Here is a 23,886-nt window from a genome sequence, read left to right on the forward strand (position 1 = left end):
AAGGGCAGGAAGCATCCAGCACAGATGAAAGCCAGAAGACTCAGCAAGCCGGCTTATTTCATCTTCTTCCACCTGCTTTTTCTAGCCACACTGGCAGCAGATTGGATGGTACCCACCCACATTGAGGGTGGGGCTTTGTCGCCCAGTCCACTGACTCAAGTGTTAATCTCCTCCGGCAACATCCTCACAGACACAACCAGAAACAATATTTTGCATCCTTCAGTCCAATCAAGTTGACAATTAATATTTACCATCACAGAGACTCTCTGAGCCCAGACTTGCCACAAATCTCACAGGGTCTCTTTGGTTGATATGGCTTTCTGGCCCAGACGGACCTGGGGTAGACCCAAGGCAGATACTCCGGCTGCGTGGAAATGCTGGCCAGGGATCTGAGTCCAGAAGACTGTCCCAATCACCCAGATGAGTGTGCCTTTCAGCATATTTCCACACAGGCAGGATGGGCTGCTAACTGCAGTAAGAGGCCCTGGAGTTGAGACTGGGCTGCGTTGGGATCTGCTGTGTGAAGGAGACTGGCCCCGACTTATTTGCTCAGATCAGCATGCATCACTCAGCTGGTCATTGCAAAAGTGCTTGACTGTAACAGGGGGGTCTGGTACTGAGACTGGGCTCCCTTGGAATCTGCTGTGGGATGGAGGTTGGTGTTCTTGTCACATTGGCTCAGACGGGCATGTGTCTCCCAGCAGGTCCGTACATAGGTGGGATAGCTCCCAGACTGCAGCAGGAGGGGCTGGAGCTAAGACTGGGCCCCCTTGGACTCTGCTGTAGGGACGGATTTGGAAAGCTTGTCTTGTTGGCTCAGAGTGGCATGCATCTCCCAGCAGGTCTCAGCACAGATAGGATAGTTCCTCTACTGCACTGGGCAGGGCTTAGACTGGGTCTCCTCAGGATATGTTGTGGGATAGAGGCTGGTGAGCGTGTCGGGGAGGATCAGAGTCCCAGGCCATGAGATTTGTGTGAATCTCCCCCTGGTTTCTTGTGTAAGCAACTATAAGCTGGGATCTCAGCTAGGGAGGCCTGGAGCAGTGTCACAGTTCAACTTCCAGGTTCACTACTGAGACCAGTTATCAGTGGGCTGATGAGCTTTTCTGCCAAGGCATTAGTGTGCATGATTTCTCTGAACCCTTTGGCAGATGATTTTGGTTGCAGGCTCAAGGTCAAATGGGGCTATAGTCAAGCCCCTTGAGAGACAGGGCTACTTCTGGGCTTGAATGCAAAAGCAAGCTCAGTGGAGCAGATCAGTCACTTGGGTGTTAGTGTACCCTCTCAAAGTGACCCTCCTGTGTCTTAGGGTTTCACAATTGTGGATGGATGGATAATTCTTTTTATTGTGGGCATATATGAGCAGGTTACCTTCTATTTTGCCATCTTGGTGGTGTCACTCTATGAACTACATACTTAAGAGAAATTGCTACACAGAATATATTGAGCATCCTTTTTTTTTTATGAATTAAGTCATTATTGTGAACATCAAAAATAGTAATGTTACTTTGGGAGGCCGAGGCAGGCAGATGACGAGGTCAGGAGATTGAGACCATCCTGGCTAACACAGTGAAACCCTGTCTCTACTAAAAGTACAAAAAATTAGCCGGGTGTGGTGGTGGGCACCTGTAGTCCCAGCTACTTGGAAGGCTGAGGCAGGAGAATGGTGTGAACCCAGGAGGCGGAGCTTGCAGTGAGCCGAGATAGCGCCACTGCACTCCAGCCTGGGTGACAGTGCAAGACTTCATCTCAAAAAAAAAATTAGTAATGTTAAGTCAAATTTGAATTATTCTACACCCCACTCTCATCTTCACATTTTGCTATCCACAACACATTAATTTTATATTTTTAATTGTTTTTGTGGCTATCTTCTCATTTCCATTGCACTCCTTCTCCTTAAACTTGTTCCTCATTATTTTTCCCCTTTACTATTCTAAGCGTTTTATAACTGTTCTCTCGACTTCTGGACTCTTAATATTCCTCCTAAACATCTTTTATACTGTGGCCAGAATCATCTTTCATTAATACCTCTGTTATCACTTAACTTTCATAAAACCCTTCCTATTGCTTACACGATAAAATCTGAACCCCTGCCTCCCACTTTAAGTAGCTTTATTGATTGCCACAATCTCCCTGCACCCTATGCTTCACGTGTAGTAAATTCTTATATCAGTTCTGTTCAAGTGTATTCATTGTATGTAAGTTAAAAGTCAATGAACTCAGCATAAAGACCTTAAGAGCTCTTCTACAACAAAGTTCATATAGTAACATCTATTTTGGCTCATCAGAGACCTTTTTGATTTCTTCCTGGGTCTTGATGTATTTCATGTTTTTGACGGTGTGGAATAAATCAACTGAGGACTCACCTGCAATGTTACTTTCTCTAGGGACATTTCTTGACTCTAAGGAGTTTCTTCTGTATGTTTTGATGGTACCTGTGCATTGCTCTATCATAGTACTTGTCATACGGTATGCTAATTTTCCTTGTAATATGGTGTTTTATATGAAGCCAAATACTGCCCATACCAGTTTGGGATTAGTTAACATTCTGCTAGGGTTTGCCTATGTGTTTCAGTCAGTCAGATTTTTAAAAATTAATATAAATTGTTTAGGAAATACTTACGTCAGTGTCTTGTTACATCCTCGGAATTGGCTGGACCCATGATCTGCATGGAATAGAATATGAATCTTGTTCAAAGTAAGGGGTGTGTGTATGTGTTTGTGCATGCATGCATGCTCGTGTGCACACACAGAGAGAGGGAGAGAGAGACACACACACGTCTCTTGTTCTTCGGGATGTATGAGGAACTGTGTCAGAATAGCCAGATGCTTGGAGAAACATCCCCACAACTGAGGTCATCTATCATTATGGGACAATTTAATTCATAGCTTCTTGTGGTGACTGTTTATCTTAAGAGAGTAGATATGTATGTGGTAAAAAAGAAAGTCTGCTGTGTTTCTTACAATATTTGATATTCTAGGTACTTGAGAAATAAGAAAAATATTAAAGTTCAGAAATATTAATGTCAAAAGTGCATCTTCAGATCTGGTAAGTAGACCTGCTTAGAGCTAGCCAGTGGTTAGGCCTGAGAAATGGCTGTTCCATCTTCTTTGCCTAGCACCACATCTGATATAGTGTAAAAATGCGGATACAGTTATAGACAGATGATGAATAAGTTGTTAAAATATTATGATTAGTCACAGCCTTTCCTTTGTATTGATGTGTGGTTTTTGGAATGTAGAATGGCTTTAACTTTTAAGGCACAAATAACAAACAGAGAAAATAAGCATGCTGAAGGGATTAATAAGCAGATTTTGTTTATTTTCTCTTTTGTATATTTTTTCTACTTCATTGGAAGAAATATACATGATTGCATTTATAAAGACACTGAACAGTTGTTTTCTTTTCATGCAGGGGCCTGAATTAATGAATAAATATGTTGGTGAATCTGAAAGAGCAGTTAGAGAGGTAAGAAATTGTGCCTTTAGTGGCACTCAGCACAGGAGAATCACACTTCTGTCCTGTGCGGCTTCCCTTTTGTTTTAGGTAACAGACTTTGGCATTTCCGAAGTCAGATCTTAGTGGTATTTTTTTTTCTTCAGGTGAATATTATTTTATTATTTAGAAATGCAGTTTTGATCTCTGCAATACTTCAGTTTTGTTTTTAAACATCATATTACCAGCCCTTTTAAAACTATCATTTTTTCTGATAATAATAGCCAGCATTTCTGTTAAAATAGTTAATGCTGTTACTAATAGTTAATAATACCTATCATTTATTGAGCTCTTACTGTTTCAGGCATTGTGCCAAATGCTTTGTGTTCTTTTTAAAATTCAGTTATTCAAATAACTTTCTGAGGTAGGTGTTTATTATCTCCATTTTATAGATGTAGAAATCGAGGCTTACAGAAGTGAAGTTAACTGCTGAAAGTCACACAGTTACTAGTAGTGCAGCTGGGATTTTAACTGAAATTTTCTGATTGCTTAACTGAATTGCCTCCTTCACACCTATGTGAATATGTATTGATAGTCTTGTCTCTTTAAGCACTATTGAAGGGGATACTTTTACATCCATTATAAAGTTCTGAACATCTATTACAAGGTCTATACAAAGTGACTGGGCTTGTTGACTTGTACCTAATAGGTTTGGTTCTAAATATAGTTTTAAAACAAACCAACTACAGAATTTTCTAGTGTTTGCTCATCTTTAGCTAATGTGGCACTCTTTCCACCAGACCTTCCGAAAAGCAAGAGCAGTGGCGCCTTCCATTATTTTCTTTGATGAACTGGATGCCTTAGCAGTTGAAAGGGGCAGGTAAGAAGTATTTAATAGCACTGCTATTACATAATAATATGATGTTACATAATAATAGCAATTATGGTATAAATAGCATTTCATATACAACTTTTATCTATTAATACATTTGGCCTAAAAAAGTTTTCAGTTTATGTAATTTTTTCCTCTTATACCCATTAAATTATTTCATGTAATTACTGTATAGTACTTTTATCTATATTGGATAAAAACCACTGATACCTGTCTGGGCATTTGAGTTAATTTTTATAGTTTATATCAACACATACTTCTTAGTATTGTCTATCAAAATTAGGGTTATTGTAAACATATAATTAAAACTGTAAACAAAACTGGATTAATCATAATTACTTCTTGTAGTAGAACAAAATTATAAAATACATTACACAGATTTTAAAATTCTCTGGAATAAATGTTTCCTAAAGTAAAATTAAATAGAATATAAATTAGTATTAATAGTTTTGCTCCAAAATCTCAGGCAGTAAAGAGGATTATCTATGATGTCATTTCAAACAAATATATATATATACACACACACACACACACACACACACATCAGAACTGTTCATAAGTATGTTTTTTTCCTCTACAAATGTAGAGTGGTCCTTTAATATGTTCTACCAGTGGTTCATGTTGGGTAATGTAAATTCATGTACTTTGTGCATAGCTTCTTGATGTGTATATTGATTAAAAAATTTTTCTGGTGGTAATTACAGTGAAGGGTGAAGACAACTTACAGGTGTCAGTAGTAAGTGTGATATGAAACATTGCTGTTATCATCCTTCTTAATTAGAGCTGCCTCGTGATGAGAGTATAAATTGTCATTAGGAACCTATCATTAGGAGGTAGACTGCTATATTAGTCCATTTTCGTGCTGCTGATAAAGACATACTCGAGACTGGGTAATTTATAAAGAAAAAGAGGTTTAATGGACTCACAGTTCCACGTGGCTAGGAGACCTCACAATCATGGTGGAAGGCGAAAGACATCTCTTAGGTGGTGACAGGCAAGAGAATGAGAGCCAAGTGAAAGGGGAAACCCCTTATAAAACCGTCAGATCGGGCTGGGCGCCGTGGCTCACGCCTGTAATCCCAGCACTTTGGCAGGCCGAGGTGGGCGAATCATTTGAGGTCAGGAGTTTGAGACTAGCCTGGCCCACATGGTGAAACCCTGTCTCTACTAAAAATATAGAAATTAGCTGGGCGTGGTGGTGGTTGCCTGTAATTCCAGCTACTTCCAGCTACTTGGGAGGCTGAGGCAGGAGAATTGCTTGAGCCCAGGAGGTGGAGGTTGCGGTGAGCTGAGACTGCTCCATCGCACTCCACCCTGGGCAACAAGAGCGAAACTCCATCTCAAAAAACAAAACAAAACAAAAAATCAGATCTCGTGAGACTGATTCACTACCACGAAAACAGTATGGGGGAAACCACCCCCATGATTCAGTTAATCTCCCACTGGGTCCCTCCCACAACGTGGGAATTATGGGGGCTACAATTCAAGATGAGATTTGGGTGGAGACACAGCCAAACCATATCATTCCGCCCCTGGCCCCTCCAAATCTCATGTCTTCACATTTCAGAATCATTCATGCCTTCTCAACAGTCCCTCAAAGTCTTAACTCATTTCAGCATTAACTCAAAAGTCCACAGACCAAAGTCTCATCTGAGACAAGTCAAGTCCCTTCCACCTATGAGCCTATAAAATCAAAAGCAAATTTGTTACTTCCTAGGTACTATGGGGGTACAGGCATTGGATAAATACACCCGTTCCAAATGGGAGAAGTTGGTCAAAATGAAAGGGCTAAAGGCCCCATGCAAGTCCAAAATCCAGCAGGGCAGTCAAATCTTTTTTTTTTCTTTTTTCTTTTATTTTATTATTATTATACTTTAAGTTTTAGGGTACATGTGCACAATGTGCAGGTTAGTTACATATGTATACATGTGCCATGCTGGTGTGCTGCACCCATTAACTCGTCATTTAGCATTAGGTATATCTCCTAAAGCCATCCCTCCCCCCTCCCCCCACCCCACAACAGTCCCCCGAGTGTGATGTTCCCCTTCCGGTGTCCATGTGTTCTCATTATTCAATTCCCACCTATGAGTGAGAACATGCGGTGTTTGGTTTTTTGTTCTTGAGATAGTTTACTGAGAATGATGATTTCCAGTTTCATCCATGTCCCTACAAAGGACATGAACTCATCATTTTTTATGGCTGCATAGTATTCCATGGTGTGTATGTGCCACATTTTCTTAATCCAGTCTATCGTTGGACATTTGGGTTGGTTCCAAGTCTTTGCTATTGTGAATAGTGCCGCAATAAACATACGTGTGCATGTGTCTTTATAGCAGCATGATTTATAGTCCTTTGGGTATATACCCAGTAATGGGATGGCTGGGTCAAATGGTATTTCTAGTTCTAGATCCCTGAGGAATCGCCACACTGACTTCCACAATGGTTGAACTAGTTTACAGTCCCACCAACAGTGTAAAAGTGTTCCTATTTCTCCACATCCTCTCCAGCACCTGTTGTTTCCTGACTTTTTAATGATCGCCATTCTAACTGGTGTGAGATGGTATCTCATTGTGGTTTTGATTTGCATTTCTCTGGTGGCCAGTGATGGTGAGCATTTTTTCGTGTGTTTTTTGGCTGCATAAATGTCTTCTTTTGAGAAGTGTCTGTTCATGTCCTTTGCCCACTTTTTGATGGGGTTGTTTGTTTTTTTCTTGTAAAGACAGTCAAATCTTATAGCTTCAAAATGATCTCCTTTGATCCATGCCTCACATCCAGGTCACACTGATGCAAGAGAGGGGTTCCCGTGGTCTTGGGCAGCTCTGCCTCTGTAGCTTGGCAGGGTACAGCCTCCCTCTGGCTGCTTTCACAGGCTGGTGTTGAGTATCTGCAGCAACACGGTGCCACAGGCACATGGTGCAAGCTGTCAGTAGACCTACTATTCTAGGGTGTGGAAGATGGTGGCTCTTTTCTCACAGCTCCACTAGGTGGTGCCCCAGTGGGGACTCTGTGTGGGAGCTCCAACCCCACATTTCCCTTCCACACTGTCCTAGCAGAGGTTCTCATGAGGGCCCTGCCCCTGCAGCACACCTCTGCCTGAACATCCAGGGATTTCCAACATCTTCTGAAATCTAGGCGGAAGTTCCCAAACCTCAATTCTTGACTTCTGCGCAACCGCAGGCTCAACTCCATGTGGAAGCTGCCAAGGCTTGGGGCTTGCACCCTCTGAAGCCACGGCCCAAGCTGTACCTTGGCCCCTTTTAGCCATGCCTGGAGCGGCTGGGATGCAGGGCACCAAGTCCTGAGGATGCACTCAGCAGTGGCAGGGGGGGCCCTAGACCTGGCCCAGAAAACCATTTTTCCCTCCTAGGTTTGCAGGCCTGTGATGGGAGGGGCTGCAGGGAAGGTCTCTGATCTTCCCTGGAGACATTTTCCCCATTGTCTTGGCATTAGCATTTGGTTCCTTGTTACTTAGGCAAATTACTGCAGCTGGCTTGAATTTCTCCCCAGGAAATGAGTTTTTCTTTTCTACTGTATCTTCAGGCTACAAAATTCCAAACTTTTATGCCTTGTCACATCTTGACTGCTTTGCTGCTTAGAAATTTCTTCCACCAGATATCCCAAATAATCTCTCTCATGTTCAAAGTTCCACAGATCTCTAGGGCAGGGACAAAATGCCACCAGTCTCTTTGTATAGCAAGAGTAACATTTACTCCAGTTTCCAACATGTTCCTCATTTTCATCTGAGACCACCTCAGCCTGGATTTTATTGTTCCATATTGCTGTCAGCATTTTGGTCAAAGCCACTTAACACGTCTCTAGGAAGTTCCAAATTTTCCCACATCTTCCTGTCTTCTGAGCCCTCCAAGTCTCTAGGAAGTTCCAAACTTTCCCACATTTTCCTGTTTTCTTCTGAGCCCTCCAAACTGTACCAACCTTCACCTGTTACTCAGTTCTAAAGTTGCTTCCACATTTTCGGGTATCTTTACAGCAGCACCCCACTCTACCGTTACCAGTTTACTGGATTAGTCCATTTTTATACTACTATGAAGAAATACCCAAGACTGGATAATTTATAAAGAAAAAGAGGTTTAATGAACTCATAGTTCCACATCGCTGGGGAGCCTCACAATCATGGAGGAAGGTGAAGGAGGAACAAAGGCATGTCTTACGTGGTGGCAGGCAAGAGAGCTTGTGCAGGGCAACTCCCCTTTATAAAACCATTAGATCTTGTGATGCTTATTCACTACCACAATAACAGTGTGGGGGAAACCACCTCCATGATTCGATTACCTCCACCTGGCCCTGCCCTTGACACATGGGGATTATTACAATTCAAGGTGAGACTTGGTTGGAGACACAGTCAAACCATACCAGCTGCCCTGCTTTCCACCCCCCTCACATTTGGTATTCCATGAATACTTACCAGTCTTTTTGCTTTGTGAAGTGAAGCACTCAAGCCCTTTTATTACTTACATTTTAAGATGGCACAGAGTGTTACAAAACTCAGGTTTACCTAACTACAAGAGAAGAAAAGCCAGAGAATTTTGCTGAAGTAGTGTGACCTTCCACAGTTATGTGACATCAGAGACATCTGGTTTTGGACCCTAAAAAGGAACAGGTGAGAGGGATATCCTGTTAAATATGAACCAGATGGGAGGTAGAATATGTAGCAAAGTTCTCTTAAAATGTCTTTGAAATAAAGTGATGTGAGAAACCAGACAAGGCACTTTGTAGTAATATCTTGCTTTCATAGGAGTTTAGCTCAGTAGGAATTACCAGATACATAAGAGATGCTAATGATTTGCAGCTTCTAGATGTCATTTCCTCTGGTAAAATTGAACTTTTCAGAGAACATGTGTGTTTAGTGTATACCTCCCTCTCTCAATGGCTCGTCATGTGTTACTTAATGAAGGGAGGCAGTTTACATACTGAGAAATTCAGTCATTAGTCAATTTCATTGTTATGTAAACATCATAGAGTATACTTACTTATAAACCTGGATGATGTAGCCTTCTACACTATATACCATATGGCCTATTGCTAGATGGTATAACAATCATCTGCAGTACTTTGATTTTGTTTTCAAACATCATATTACCAGCCTTTATTTTTATGAAATAAAGATTTTTTTAAAAACTATCATTTTTTTCTGATAATAATGGCCAGTATTTCTGTTAACATAGTCAATGTTGTTACTGTTACTTAATCATACCTATCAATTATTGAGCTCTCACTATGTAAGATACATATATAGCAATAAGCCATATGGTATAGCAATAGGCTATATAACCTATACCAGGTAGCCTGGTCCTAGGCTACTAACTTATACAGCATGTTATTGTACTGAATACCATTGTAGGCAGTGGTAACAAAATGCGTAGATTTGTGTATATAAACATACAAAAGTTAGAGTAAAAATACAGTGCTGTGATCTTATGGTACCAGCTTCATATATGTGATTGCCATTGACCCAAACTTCATTATGTGGCACATGACTGTAGAAATAAATTCTATGCAATTTGTTTTGTACAGAAACACTTCTGGTCATAATTTATCAAATTAGTTGGCATCTCAGAAAGCAAAGATGAAGTTCCATTCAAGGAAATAGAGTGCTGATGGGTCCCAATTAAAGAGTTTTTGTTGTACTCTATTTGCACTGAATCTTATGTAGTTTGTTTTTTGTAACCATAAAACTCTCATAAAGTGACTTTCTGTTTTCAGGTCTTCGTCTTTTTTTCCTAATTATATGATGGATCAGTATTGCCTATAAGTGATTGTTTTATCTAATTAGTTTGCTGTTACTTGAAATCTAAAACAAAAGGTATTTTGTTCATTTTTTTGTTCTTTGGCTATTTGAATTAAACACAATGGAAACTGAAAAAGAACTACTGATAGATATACCAGAAGTATAAAATTCCCAAGATACTAAACTAATTTTATGCATTGTTAAACTACTCATGGAATAGGAAAACAGAGAAAAATTTCATAAATTAGGAGGCATTTCTATGTAATATTAGGCTGTAAACAGTCACTGATTTAATTCATCCAAAGCTATCATCTGTTTTCTATGATAACCTTCAGATCAAATCATATAATTAGTCCCAAAGTGACAATGCATAAAGAAGAATGTTTCTGGGCTGGGCACAGTGGCTCACACCTGTAATCCCAGCACTTTGGGAGGCTGAAGTGGGCGGATCACGAGGTCAGGAGATCAAGATCATCCTGGCTGAGATGGTGAAACCCTGTCTCTACTAAAAATACAAAAAATTAGCCGGGCGTGGTGGCAGATGCCTGTAGTCCCAGTTACTTGGGAGGCTAAGGCAGGAGAATGGCGTGAACTCAGGAGGCGGAGCTTGCAGTGAGCTGAGATCGCGCCACTGCACTCCAGCCTGGGTGACAGAGCAAGACTGTCTCAAAAAAAAAAAAAGAAGAAGAAGAAGGTTTCAAGAATTTAGTTTCTAAATTCAGGATGTTTAGCACTTGAGCAAAGAATTATGATATTTGCTAGTCTTTACTGTCTTGCTCATGCTAAATCAAATTATTTTGACTACTTTAAATTACTGAAAAGATAAGACATGGTAATTAGCCATGAAGCAGAGGATTGCAGCCAGCACATTGTAAGTAGAGCATAGATATACTATTTGCTTGTTAGTCATTGAAGTCTTTGTATTTCAAAAAAAATCGTATATTTCGTGCTTATGAAAGTATCTAATTATAACCAATATTTTATCTCTTCTTTGCCCTGTTTAATAGATTCTTTGGGACTTGAAGAATAAATAAGCCTGATATTTACTTCTCTTCTTCTGTATGTTCATTTAAATTACGGCACCTTTGAATAAGAATTTTTGTCATATTTTATATTGTAAGAGGAAATGCTGCATGATTCTTTTTTCAAAGTGTTTTACTACATTTGGGAAAATTAAAAATGCTGTTAAGGGCAACATAGCTCTTTGGAAAATGGATAATATGATAGGGAGTGAGACGTTGAGGGAGGAAGGGGAGTTGAATTATACTGGGCTAATAATAATATTAGATAACATTCCTTTAGTGCTTATTACATACTAGAAACTACTTACATTGCTTTACAGTAAAGAAAAACTCACAGAAAGGTCCCTGCATTAATGCAAAGTAGGATATTATACAATTGGCAGTTGACTCTAGTACTTTGTCTTACCTCCTGACTAGCTTACATTTTTACCTTTTTCAAGGTTATGATGTGGTGAGTAGAGCAAACTGGGCAGTAAATTATTAGTCAACCTTGTCTTAGGCAGCAATCCTGTCATCAAAAGTGCAGACATGTAGGGTTGGCCCAGTCTCCTCTGACTGACGAAATGAGTACTGACTAACCTGTAGATTTCCCGTAACAACTTCTGTTGTCCAGGACATTTCATAGGATCCTAAGATCCTGAATCATACTCCTTAGCTGACAGTGATTACTTAGTATTGCCAAACTTCAAGTAGGACTAGAACAGATTTGGAACTAGGAACATATTCCTGAAACTTAGGGTCATTAGCTAGAGAGGCTCATCCTTTTTACTTAACTTCCAAGTAATGTGACTCCTTTTGTTTGGACCCCACTTAGTGTATTAACTCCTAATCGTTGTGTTTAGGTGCTATTCTCATCTTCCTTTCACAGGTGAGAAAACGGGGCTGTAGACACCTAAGTACCTACTCAAGGGCATGCATCACTAATAACAGAGCTTGTATTTGAATTTAGATATATTGACTATAGAGCAGATACCCTGAGCCACTTTTTTGTTCAACTACCGTACCACATAGCCCAGGATTCCAGGTGTAGGTAGTTAACTAACCTTTCAAGCTTGTTTATCTTGCATTTTCTCTGTGACTTACATTATAATGTTTATCTTGCATTTTCTCTGTGACTTACATTATAATGATTCTGTTCATCTAACTGAGCTGTTGTAAGTCTCCTTTGAAAGCATTCATTCATTCAGTAAGCATTTATTGAACATTCTCCAGTAGGCTTTACGTTGGGGATAAAACAGTGAACAGAACCTAGGACAGGTTCCTCAACCTCTCTAAGCCTTAGTTTCTTCATCTGTAAAGTGGAGTTAATAATAGTAAATTCTAGGTTTTTGGAAGTAAATACATTTATAGTGCTTAACATAATACCTGGCATTTAATAACTACTAGAAAAGTTCAATGTTTCTTCTTACAGTAATTTTTGCAAGATATTCTTAAAATAATAATGATTTCCATATAGGTTGAAATATAGTAATTGAGATTGAAATGAATCTACCTCGACAGAGTTTATACACTAGTGAAAGAAAACTGATTAAATAAAACATTTGGGAATTAGAAAAAATATTCTACAGTTGACACACAGTGTGGCATTTTGTCACTCTAAGATGCCATCAGTTATAAGATACATCATTATTTTATGTAACTTACTGAAGAAATATTCTGAGAAAATGGTGCTGAGAAATCACCAACTACAGGAGACATTCTGACCTGACAAATTTAAAATATGAAAAAAAATTATCCTAGATATAGGAGAAAATTTTGTTGTTTAGGAGACAGGGAAATGATTTATTCAGTTTTGTAACACTAAAGCTTTATATAATTTATTGGGGTATTGTTTTATGACTAGAACATAAAAACATGATCAAATATATTTAAAAAAATGAAAAAGGTGAAGTGCTCAGTTAAAAGCTGACTGGTATCTTCTGTGTGGCACTAGAGAATCTATATTAATAACTGCTTCTCCTATAGCTGTTTCTGCATTTATAGTCCAGAATTGGTTTCCACTTAAGAGTGGTTAGGGAAAAAAATAAAAAAGTTCTAAGCCAGCTTTCATTGAAAATGAAGATCTCAGGCTTAGCGGCATTCTGAAAAGAGGTCTGCATTTTAAAATAATAATCAGGAAATGAGGTACCCTCTTTTAAGCAGCAGCAGCATATCCAGATTTGAGGTAAATTCAATACATTCATGATGTTATGTACTGTAAAGGAAATTTTTGTAGGCATCATTTCTCTAAATGACACTTTTCAAGAAGGGTTATAAATGTTTTAATGTGACTTTTATGGTGGTTTTTAAAATTTCATAAAATCATAAAACTTTATAAATGGAAAAGTTCTTAGAAGTCATCTAGTACAACCTTTTATTTTTCAGAAGAAACACGTAATTCTTTTGTGGCCTAGACAAGACTAGAACTCATGTCTTCTGATTTAATGCTCTTTGAACTATACTACTGCTGTTTCATATATTATCAGGATTTAGGATAGAAAAAGTACATTTATTTCAGGGTAAAAATTCTCATGTATCTAAATATTTATGAAGAATTTTTTTATGTTTTAAGAAACTCTAGTAGTCATAACTTAGATACTTTTAGCCACTATTATTTTTATGTCCATTTTGAAAGTTACTAAAATCAATGGCATTTTTCTGGTAAACAGTTTTTCCCAATTTATACTTAATTGCCTCACATATAACATAGTTTCATATTGGTAAATTTTAAATAGTAAACAGTAAACAAATGCTGAGGAAAACAAAGCAAGAGATGAAATGGAAAATGTGTAACAGATTTTCTCTTATAATAGTTTTATGTGGTATGAGAGTTCTATGAGTTTTTTTTATTTGTGTTTTGTCTATAAGTTGTAACTAAGTACTATAGCATACTTTTTCAAAGGCATGAGATGAGTTTCCTTAGAGAGATGGCCTGTTGCAGCATTTTAGTAGGAACTGGGAATTCTTTGTTATGTGTAGGACACATAGATTTCTTACTGTAGCTATCTCACCTTTAAAATCAAAGTTTGCTTACATTTTACGTGCACCATGAAAATTATCATAAGTAATGCTTTAACTCAGAGCAGTATATGTTGGCTAGCCTTCTTTTTGGGGGTTTCTTACAAGCCAGTTTTGACTGTGGGTGTGTGAGATTTTAAGAAAATGAGGCTGGGCACAGTGACTCACACCTGTAATCCCAGCACTTTGGGAGGCTGAGGCGGGCGGATCACGAGGTCAGGAGATCCAGACCATCCTGGCCAGCATGGCGAAACCCCATCTCTACTAAAATACAAAAAATTAGCTTGGCATGGTGGCGCACACCTGTAGTCCCAGCTACTCGAGAGGCTGAGGCAGGGGAATCGCTTGAACCCGGGAGGTGTAGGTTGCAGTGAGCCAAGATTGCACCACTGTACTCCAGCCTGGGCAACGGGGCGAGACTCCATCCCCCCCAAAAAAAAGAAAGAGAGAAAAGAAAATGAACAAATTTACGTGCCTACCATTTGGGACTTGTTATGATATTTAAAATGTATACTAGGAAAAAATATTTTAAAATTAAAAATGAATATGTAAGATTCTGTTATATAATTTGGGTAGGGCATTTTATTTTATTGGAGGAGTTAGAAAATTCATGTATTCTATGAAAATTTTTAGTACTGAAAAATAAAATCAGTATAATAATTACCATAATGGGAGTGAAGTTTCTTAAAGATAGGGGTAAGCACATTTTTTTTCTGAAACAGGCCAGTTAGTAAATGTAGTCTCTGTTACTGCTATTCATCTCTGTTGCTATAGTACAAAAGCAGCATGGAAAATATATAATCAAATGAGAAAACAATTGGTTGGTCAGATTTGGTCTGTGCCTATAGTTTGCCTACCCCAGTTTTAAGATACCGTAATATCCCTTTGATCTGTGGTCCTATATGTCTTTTGAATAGGAATAATTTGGAAAGGGGGCTTGACTTTTGAAGGGAAAAGAGAGTTAATGCTTTGGGAATGTCTGGCTTATATACTAGCTGAACATTTTCCCCTATTGTGTTGCCTATGTCTAGCAGATAATAAAGTTTTATGAAATCATTTCATTATGTTAGTGATTAAGCATTTGTATTTAAACTTTTTCATAGAGTTGTTTTTGATTTCCTAGGATGTCAGTTTTATGGTTTTTGTTTCCTACTGAAGCTTTGAAAGTCAGCCAAGAATATTTCTCAGTTCATAAAACATTTTCACTATGCTTTTCTCCAGCTAGCTTTCAATGATCTGTGGAAATAAAGAGCAAAGGCCGTATGGGTAATAGGAATGCAAAGAATTATTGTCACCTAATCTTCAGCATTAATTACAGCCACTGTTTCATCCTACAACAAATAGCAAATTGGAAAAGTTTGAGTTTCACTGCCTTTTATTTAGAAGTACCTGATTGGAGGTGTCAATAATACATTTCTAAATATGAATATTTTATTAAGAGTAATCAATTAAGTAGCTCCACATAGATGCTACATAATAACAGCATAGAATCACAATTTTATTCAAATTCAAAAGGACTTATGTATATATTACCTAAATTTGCTCTCTCATTCATACCTGCCAACAAGAATGAAATCTTCAGGGAAGTGAAAATGTCTTCATTCTCTTACTTCAGATGTCCACCACAGCACCTAGCAAAGATGCACACAGATAGTTTTTTGAATAAGGGAATAGAAACTCAGAGAAACTAGAGATTATGATCACTCCACTGGTTATTCAGAGTTCGACTTAGTGCCATGTGTGAACAAATTTTCTTTTAAAATTTGAGACTTGTAAAATTTATACTGAGACTCTTACATAATTTTATCTCCTGCATTAATGTTTATAGACGCATCATCATCTTCATGGTAAAGAATCATTGGTAAGCTTTGGAATAATTTACCTCTCAAAGAACTCCAAAAAGAATTAATGAAGTGCTAAGCCATGCTAAAAACATTTAATGGTTTTTGAACACAATAAATTTAAAAGTGGGTTTGACTCACAAAACTTTGTCAGTGTGCCAAGTATACAGAAATGATAGATATTCTTTTTAATATAGCTGTTAGCAGCCGTAATTAAAGGCCGACAAAGGATAGCAGCAGTGATGAGCATCATCCATTTTAGGCCAGTGAGAACACATTTTGAAAAAGACTGCTGCCATCCATGATATATTAATTAATTTGTAGAAAGGTCTCCATGTTACTCTCTGCACAAAAGGCCATTCAGTCACACTTATTTTATTGTAGGGTAATTTAACAGTCTTTTTTTGCGTAAGCAAGCACCTAAGTCAGTAGGTTCCAAATCCTGTGTTTCTACAACCATACTTAGAGCATATAAATGATGATCCTGTATTATCAAGGACAAATGCTGTATAGAATCCTGTGGCACCCTCTTCCCAAACAAAAGCTGAGTTGACTGGGAATACACAAAGAAGGAGTGTAGGTAGAAAAAAACAGATGAAGAGAACTTTTGGTATAGATTCAAGAAACCAAAGAAATACGGATTTTCTTTTTATGGGCCTATTTCCTGAGCCAAGCATTTCTGCATCTGAGCACAGAATCTTACAGTATGTTGTTAAAAATATTTTGTCTATTTTAGAAGGATTTACTTAAATTTTTTTTTTAATTATAAAAATATCCGAAAAGTATAAACATATTCTTATCTGGAAATTTTAGCTATGTAAAATAAATAACTACTTGAGGAATTTGAGAAGCTAAGCAATTACTACATTTGAACAACTAAAACAGTTAAGACTGTTAAGACTAAAATGTAAAGTACTCTAATTACCAATGTCTTAACAATCTCCTAGTAATACAGCAACAAAATCTCTATTAGGAGTGTATTAAAGGCTGACTGTTCTGGGCATGCCTCATAGTTATGAAGGATTTCAGAGGAGCAGTTCTGATCTTAGTATTCGCTTGGTGGTTTTCATGGCAAAATTTAAGGAAATTTGATACTTTGAACCATATTGTAAGTAAGGCTAAGTAAGGAACTGACTGTTAATCTGGATGCATCTGTTGACCTATGCTGTTTGAAGCTTCTGAAAATCTTCTACCAGACATCACATTCTTGCTCTTTTCAGCAAATATTTATGTGTCACACACCCGTTAGTTTAATTTATAACTTTAAAAGATTTAAAAGGTATCTTCATTATGCCAAGTATAGTGCTGACACTTACAATGACTAAAAATTAATATTTAATTAATTTTTATAATTATAATTATTATAATGCCCCAAACTGCTATCTATTGACATTTTCTTTGTGCTAAGTACTGTGCTAGATCCTTTATATGTTTTATTTAATTTTGAGGAAGTGTCTTAGTCCCCTTGGGCTGTTGTAACAGCATAACTTAGTCTGAGTGGCTTAGAAACAAAAGTTTGTTAGTTCTGGAGGTTGTGAACTCCAATATCAAGGTGCTGTCATATTTGATATCTAGTGAGGGCTGCTTCCTTCTTTATAGAATGCCATCTTCTCACTGTGTCCTCACATAGTGAAAGGGGCAAAGGAGCAGTCTGGGGGCTTTCTTACAAAGATACTAATTCCATACATGAGGGCTCCACCTTCATGACCTAATTACCTCCTAGATATCCACCTTCAGATACCATCACTTTGGGGGTTAGATTTCAACATATGCATTTTGGGAAGAGGCAAATATTCAGTCACCAGGCAAGTATGATCCTTCGCATGTTTTGACTGAGAAAACTGAGGCTCACAGACAACAAACAAGGTGAAAAGTTGCCGTTTGAACCCAAGCATATTAAATATCAAAGTCCTTTCCCAAATTCAAAGCAACCTTCCCAATGAGTACTAGTCAATGAAGGTTTATTGGTTTTCTTTGGGTTGTTGTTTCTTACGATTACTATAGATTTTTATTTTTTATTTTACTATTTCTAGATCTGTGATATTAGGAAAATGGCACATGTTTAAAAGCATTTAATCTGCTTAAATTTCTAGGTAGTTTGCTGTCAGAAAATAAGTTTGAACTGACATATTAATTTTCCTTATTATTTCTTGTGTTGGATTATGTTTATGATATCAGTGCATGCAGGTTCAGGATTGGGAGACAATTCTTTTCAAAAAATTGCTTTTGTCAGGTGGTAAATTGAACTGTGAGTTTAAGAATCACTTGTTTCTCAGGCTGGGTGTGGTGGCTCATGCCTGTAATCCCAGCACTTTGGGAGGCCAAGGCGGGTTGATCACCTAAGGTCGGGAGTTGGAGACCAACCTGACCAACATGGAGAAACCCCGTCTCTACTAAAAATACAAAATTAGCTGGGCATGGTGGCGCATGCCTGTAATCCCAGCTACTCGGGAGGCTGAGGCAGGAGAATCACTTGAACCCAGGAGGCGGAGGTTGCAGTGAGCCGAGATGGTGCCATTGCACTCCAGCCTGGACAACAAGAGCGAAACTCCATCCCCCTCCAAAAAAAAAAAAAAGAATCACTTGTTTCTCTTATTCTGTGTTTGAATCAAAACTATACAAATGTAATGAATATTGTCGGTGTTAGTGTGGAATTTTTACCGGGAAATCATGGCAAGATGGAAAAATACATGCTTTTATGTCACTCCCTATGTTAACAGTTTATACAAATCTACAGTTACATAGAGCACATGCAGCTTATACATCTCTATAATAGCTGACAAAGGTAACTTGTGTGTCTTTCTGCATTTATAGGATATCTTATTAATCTAAAATAGGTTCCTGCTGAATATTGATCATAATCTAAAATCTAGTTTATCATGTAGGTGATAAGCTAGATTACTCAAGACATTATTGATTTTGGACATTTATCAAATGGTTTTTGCTTTCATATTTTTCAAGTTTTGTTGATTATTCATTGTTAAATATTTCTTCACTACAGCTTCCTTTCAACTGTAATAAATAAGGAACTTTTATTTTTCTTCTGGAGTACTGATTAAAAGATGGCTGTAGTAGATATTTCAGCTTTACTCTGGCACATTGGTGTATTTGGCTTACAAAATTTTTAAAAATTATTTATGATGGAATGAGTATAGGCTCTGGAATCAAGTAAATGTGCTTTTAAATCCCAACTCTTTTATTTGCTAGTTGTGGAATCTTAAGCCATTCAACCTTTCTGTCTCAGTTTTTTAATGGCCCTCACAGCAGTATTTACCTCACAGCACTATTATTGGGATTACTTAACTAATACCTGTAATGCATGACACAGAGCAACTTACACAGTGTCAACTCTTATTAATACAGTGTCTGGGAAGTAGGTATTCAATGAACAATAGATAATCTTCATAATTACTTAATTTCCCCTCACAGCACTGTGTGGGAAGTCAGAATTCTCCATTTTCAAGGCTAGAAGTGAGGCGGGCACAGGTAAACTTCCTGGTGTAAACATAATTATATACTGAGCTTTAGTAATGCTGTAAACAAATGGTTTATCAGAAACAAGGGGGTTTAATTTTGTTTATGGGAATCAGAGATCTTTTGAGGAGATTATTTTTAAAACAGCCCAAAAAAGTGAGCAAGAAGCCTTAAGAAATCCTTGATGTTGTTAGACTCTTTAAATATTTGTCAAAATGTAATTGCCAGCTGTATAACATAGCTGGAATTTTAAACATCCATAATTTCCCATAATTTTAAACATTAGTGAAAAATGCAGTATGTGCAACACAATATAATTTTGCTTTTCTCTAGAGTTGTTTTTCAAGAAGTCCAGTCTAACATGGATTTCTTTAGTTCAAGAGTTTTGTGATATTGGAAATGATTTATTCAAAATGCATTTGTTTATGGAAGAAGAAACTTCTTTCCTAGGGATAGAGATTGTATTCTGTAGGTAAATTTATTACTATAATATTAACCTGTTTTATTTGGAGTGATATGTAATGTTTGTGTTCACATTTTTTAATTGACAAAAATTGTTTGTACAATGTGATGTTTTGCTATATGTATACACATAAAATGATAACATAAAGCTAACTGACATATCTGGCACCTCACATATTTGACACTTTTTGTGTGATGAGGACATTTAAAATCTACTGTCTTAGCATTTTCAAATATGTAATACATTATTATTAATTATCGTAACCATGCTGTATATCAAGCTTTTTAAGATGTTTAAAACATGAATTCCTATTCTTTTTTTTTTAAACTGAAAAAAAATATGGTTACCTTCTCCGGCCTATCTCCTTTTCTTTCTTCTTTCACTTAAGGAAATGATGTTAAAACATTTTAGTTTTTTCATAACTTATAAACTGTATCTTTATTACAGATTTTTACTTTTTGAAACAGTATTGACAAAAATGTTTTTAAAATAATTTTATTCTTCATGAATTATAACTTGTTTTATTTGTATACATGCTTAGAATTCTTAAAAATATAAATTTTGTCTCTCTTTTTTTTATTTTTACAAAATATCAAGGAACTAGAATAATGTTATCATCTTCAAGGTATTTATGCAGTGAAAATGTAATTCATACTCCTCCCAAACTTTGCTATGGAAAGGGGGAATATTTTTAGAAAGAATCTCTTTTTATGTGTTTGTTCCTGTCCAAACTCATTTTCTCTCAGGTGGTTCTACTCATTACTACTTCTTTGTCAAAGAAAACTGACTCTTTCTCAAGTATATAGGTTTCTTAATCTTAGTAATTTATTTTGAAAGAAGGTCACGTCGGATTTGTCAGGTCAACTAAAGAAAAGGAAAAGCAAAACAGAATCTAAAACATTTAGATGCATTGTTGACATTTTTAATGAGTGAGCATTTACAGGTGTGTATGCAAACAAGTAGTACCATAACATTTACAGTTTCTGTTTCTAGGATAATTCATATTTAGGACTCAGAAATGCCCTGTTTGTACCTGTTTTAATATTAGTCACTGATTGCAGAAGTTATTTTGCATAGATGACTTTTGGAATAAATCTTAAATGTAAATGGTGGTCACAGACTGTTATCTTTAGTTAGAAGTAATTTTATTGCCTTCAACATTTCAGAGTTTTGAGTCCATTCTTGATCCCTTTGATTTCTTTCAATAGTTTTGGGACATTCTCAGATAGTATTTTTTTTTTTTTTTTTTTGAGGCAGAGTCTCGCTCTCTTGCCCAGGCTGGAGTGCAGTGGCACGAACTTGGCTCACTGCAACCTCCACCTCCCAGGTTCAAGCAATTCACCCTGCCTCTGCCTCCTGAATAGCTGGGATTACAGGCGCACGCCACCATGCCTGGCTAATTTTCGTATTTTTTAATAGAGACGGAGTTTCAGCTGTTGGCCAGGCTGGTCTTGAACACCTGACCTCAGGTGATCCATCCATCTTGGCCTTCCATTCTCATAAGGGGACTCTAACTATACTTTTTTTTTTAGGCCTTTCCACTGGATTCCATATGTCTTTTGCACTGTATTCTGTTTCCATTCTTTTTTTCTTTTTTTTTTTTTTGTCACTTTGTGTATTCATTTGGATGCTTTCTAGTAACCAGTCTTCCATTTTAAGAATCCTCTGTTCTGTTTTCACTAATCTCCCATTAAGCCTATCTTTTGAGTTCTTAATTTTTATTATAGTTTTTAGGTTTAGGATTTCCCTTTGATGGTTTTCTAATGGATTCCAAGTCCCTGGTGAAATTCAACTTTTTAAAAATTTTGCTGTAGTTCATGTGGATTTTTGTTTTTACTATATTAGCACTATCTCTTGCCAGATTGTATTTTAACTTGTTTCACAGATTGTAATTCACTAGGATCTCTCCTCTTCTTAAGAGAAAATTAAAAGGGAGTTGGGATTAAAGCCAAATGATACTCTAGAAAGCCTTTTTCAAAAAATTTCTTCTTTCATTTATAGAATTTAGGGTTTCGAGGAATGGGATGAATAGAGATGTCTATGCTTTTGTTGATAACATGGTATTTTGGGCTTTTCTCAGTTGTTCCATCTCTTTTTTGGGGGCGGTGGGAATGGAGTCTTGCTCTGTCGCCCAGGCTGGAGTGCAGTGGCGACATCTCGGTTCACTGCAACCTCTGCCTCCCGGGTTCAAGCAATTCTCCTGCCTCAGCCTCCCAAGTAGCTGGGATTACAGGCGCATGCCACCATGCCTGGCTAATTTTTGTATTTTTTTAGTAGAGAGGGGGGTTTCACCATGTTGGCCAGGCTGGTCTCGAACTCCTGACTTTGTGATCCGCCCATCTTGGCCTCCCAAAGTGCTGGGATTACAGGCATGAGCCACCACGCCCAGCCTGTTTTATCACTTTATAATCATTATTTTTACTGTAGCTTACTTAATGCCTTGTGTTGAGTTGAGCGTCTAAAGCAATTAGGATATTGGTAATGTTTCTGTTTGTGAAATGATTTACGCAATCTTGGCTTACTGTAACCTTCACCTCCCAGGTTCAAGCGATTCTCCTGCCTCAGCCTCTCGAGTAGCTGGGATTACAGGCGCCTGCCACCATATCTGGCTAATTTTTGTATTTTTTAGTAAAGGCGGGGTTTCACCATGTTGGTGAACCTGGTCTCAAACTCCTGACCTCAAGTGATCCACCTGCTTCGGCCTCTCAGTGCTGATTTACCCATTCTTAAATTAACTTTAGATGAGTACATGTTAATAGAATGGGATAGTGTGTCAGTGAGCTGTGAGCACTTAAAAAATGGCATTAGAAAGCTCCCTGAACTGGCTGGGCATGGTGGCTCACGCCTGTAATCCTACCACTTAGGGAGGCTGAGGCAGGTGGATCACCTGAGGTCAGGTGTTTGAGACCAGCCGGACCAATGTGGAGAAACCCCATCTCTACTAAAAATACGAAATTAGCTGGGCGTGGTGGCACATGCCTGTAATCCAAGCTACTGGGGAGGTTGAGGCAGGAGAATCACTTGAACCCAGGAGGCAGAGGTTGCAATGAGCCGAGATCATGCCATTGCACTCCAGCCTGGGCAACAAGGGTGAAACTCCATCTCTAACAACAACAACAACAACAACAACAACAACAACAACAAAAAACAAAAAAAAAGAAAGCTCCCTGAACTGGGTGCAGTGGTTCATGCCTATAATCTCAGCACTTTGGGAGGCCAAGGTGGGAGGACTGCATGAGCCCAGGAGTTCCAGACCAGCCTGAGCAACATAAGACTCCCATCTCTATAAAAAATTTTTAAAAATTAGCCAGGCACGATGGCACAAACCTATAGTTCTAGCTACTTGGGAGGCTGAGGCAAGATCACTTGAGCCCAGGTGTTTGAGGCTGCAGTGAGCCATGATGGCACCACTGCACTCCAGTCTGGGTGACAGTGAGACTCTGTCTCAGATTAAAAAGGCTGCATGAAAAGTTTTTTTTTTTCCTTACCTGTGATTTAAAACAAATTCAAAATGAAAAACAGTTATACAGTTTTAGTTTTTCCTTATTTTCTGATGAGTTCTCATGTAAAAACTGCTTATAATAAAGCTTAGATATGATATTCTTTTAACTTAGTTATCTGTTAATGTGTACAGTTATTTATGTTTACAACATTCATCCTAGGGTTTAAGATATAAAATTATTTTTTAATTATATGATGAAAATTTATGTACATTTAGATTGCCTTTATTTTTATTATTATTTTTTTTTTTTAGAGATGGGGTGAGTCAGTCTCTTAGCCTTTTTTTGGGGGGTGGGGGGTGATAAACAAGTAAACATAGAAGAGATTACCAGTCAGTATATATTCAGTGACATTTTATATCTTGGGTTAGGGATTTTTTTCCCCTCTTAAAGGAGACTTTTTGCTTTTGACCCCCAAAAGAAATCAATGTAGAAATAAAGATAACTGCAACACTGTCTTTAGCCTTATTTTGAACTCAGACCTATCTACTGAGTACTATCTACTGAGCTCAGAT

The 23,886-nt window shown here is 37.7% G+C and overlaps 1 protein-coding gene across 9 annotated transcripts in view; it reads left to right on the forward strand.

The window, feature by feature from the left end:
- The window catches only part of AFG2A (AFG2 AAA ATPase homolog A), a 396,134-nt gene that overhangs the window by 128,401 nt on the left and 243,847 nt on the right, over window positions 1-23,886 (forward strand). For 8 of the 9 annotated variants that reach the window (XR_010133490.1, XR_010133493.1, XR_010133492.1 and 5 more), the window contains exons 12-13: window positions 3,416-3,469; window positions 4,237-4,316. Coding sequence is in view for 5 of the 9 variants with exons in the window: in XM_055385175.2 (XP_055241150.1) it covers window positions 3,416-3,469; window positions 4,237-4,316 (134 nt within the window). In the remaining 4 variants the exon portion in view is untranslated. Of the gene's footprint in view, window positions 1-3,415; window positions 3,470-4,236; window positions 4,317-19,363; window positions 19,526-23,886 lie in introns of those variants that run through there. The other variant, XM_055385177.2, reaches the window with a different exon arrangement.

This window comes from Gorilla gorilla, chromosome 3, assembly GCF_029281585.2.
Source record: "Gorilla gorilla gorilla isolate KB3781 chromosome 3, NHGRI_mGorGor1-v2.1_pri, whole genome shotgun sequence".
Taxonomy (NCBI): domain Eukaryota; kingdom Metazoa; phylum Chordata; class Mammalia; order Primates; family Hominidae; genus Gorilla; species Gorilla gorilla.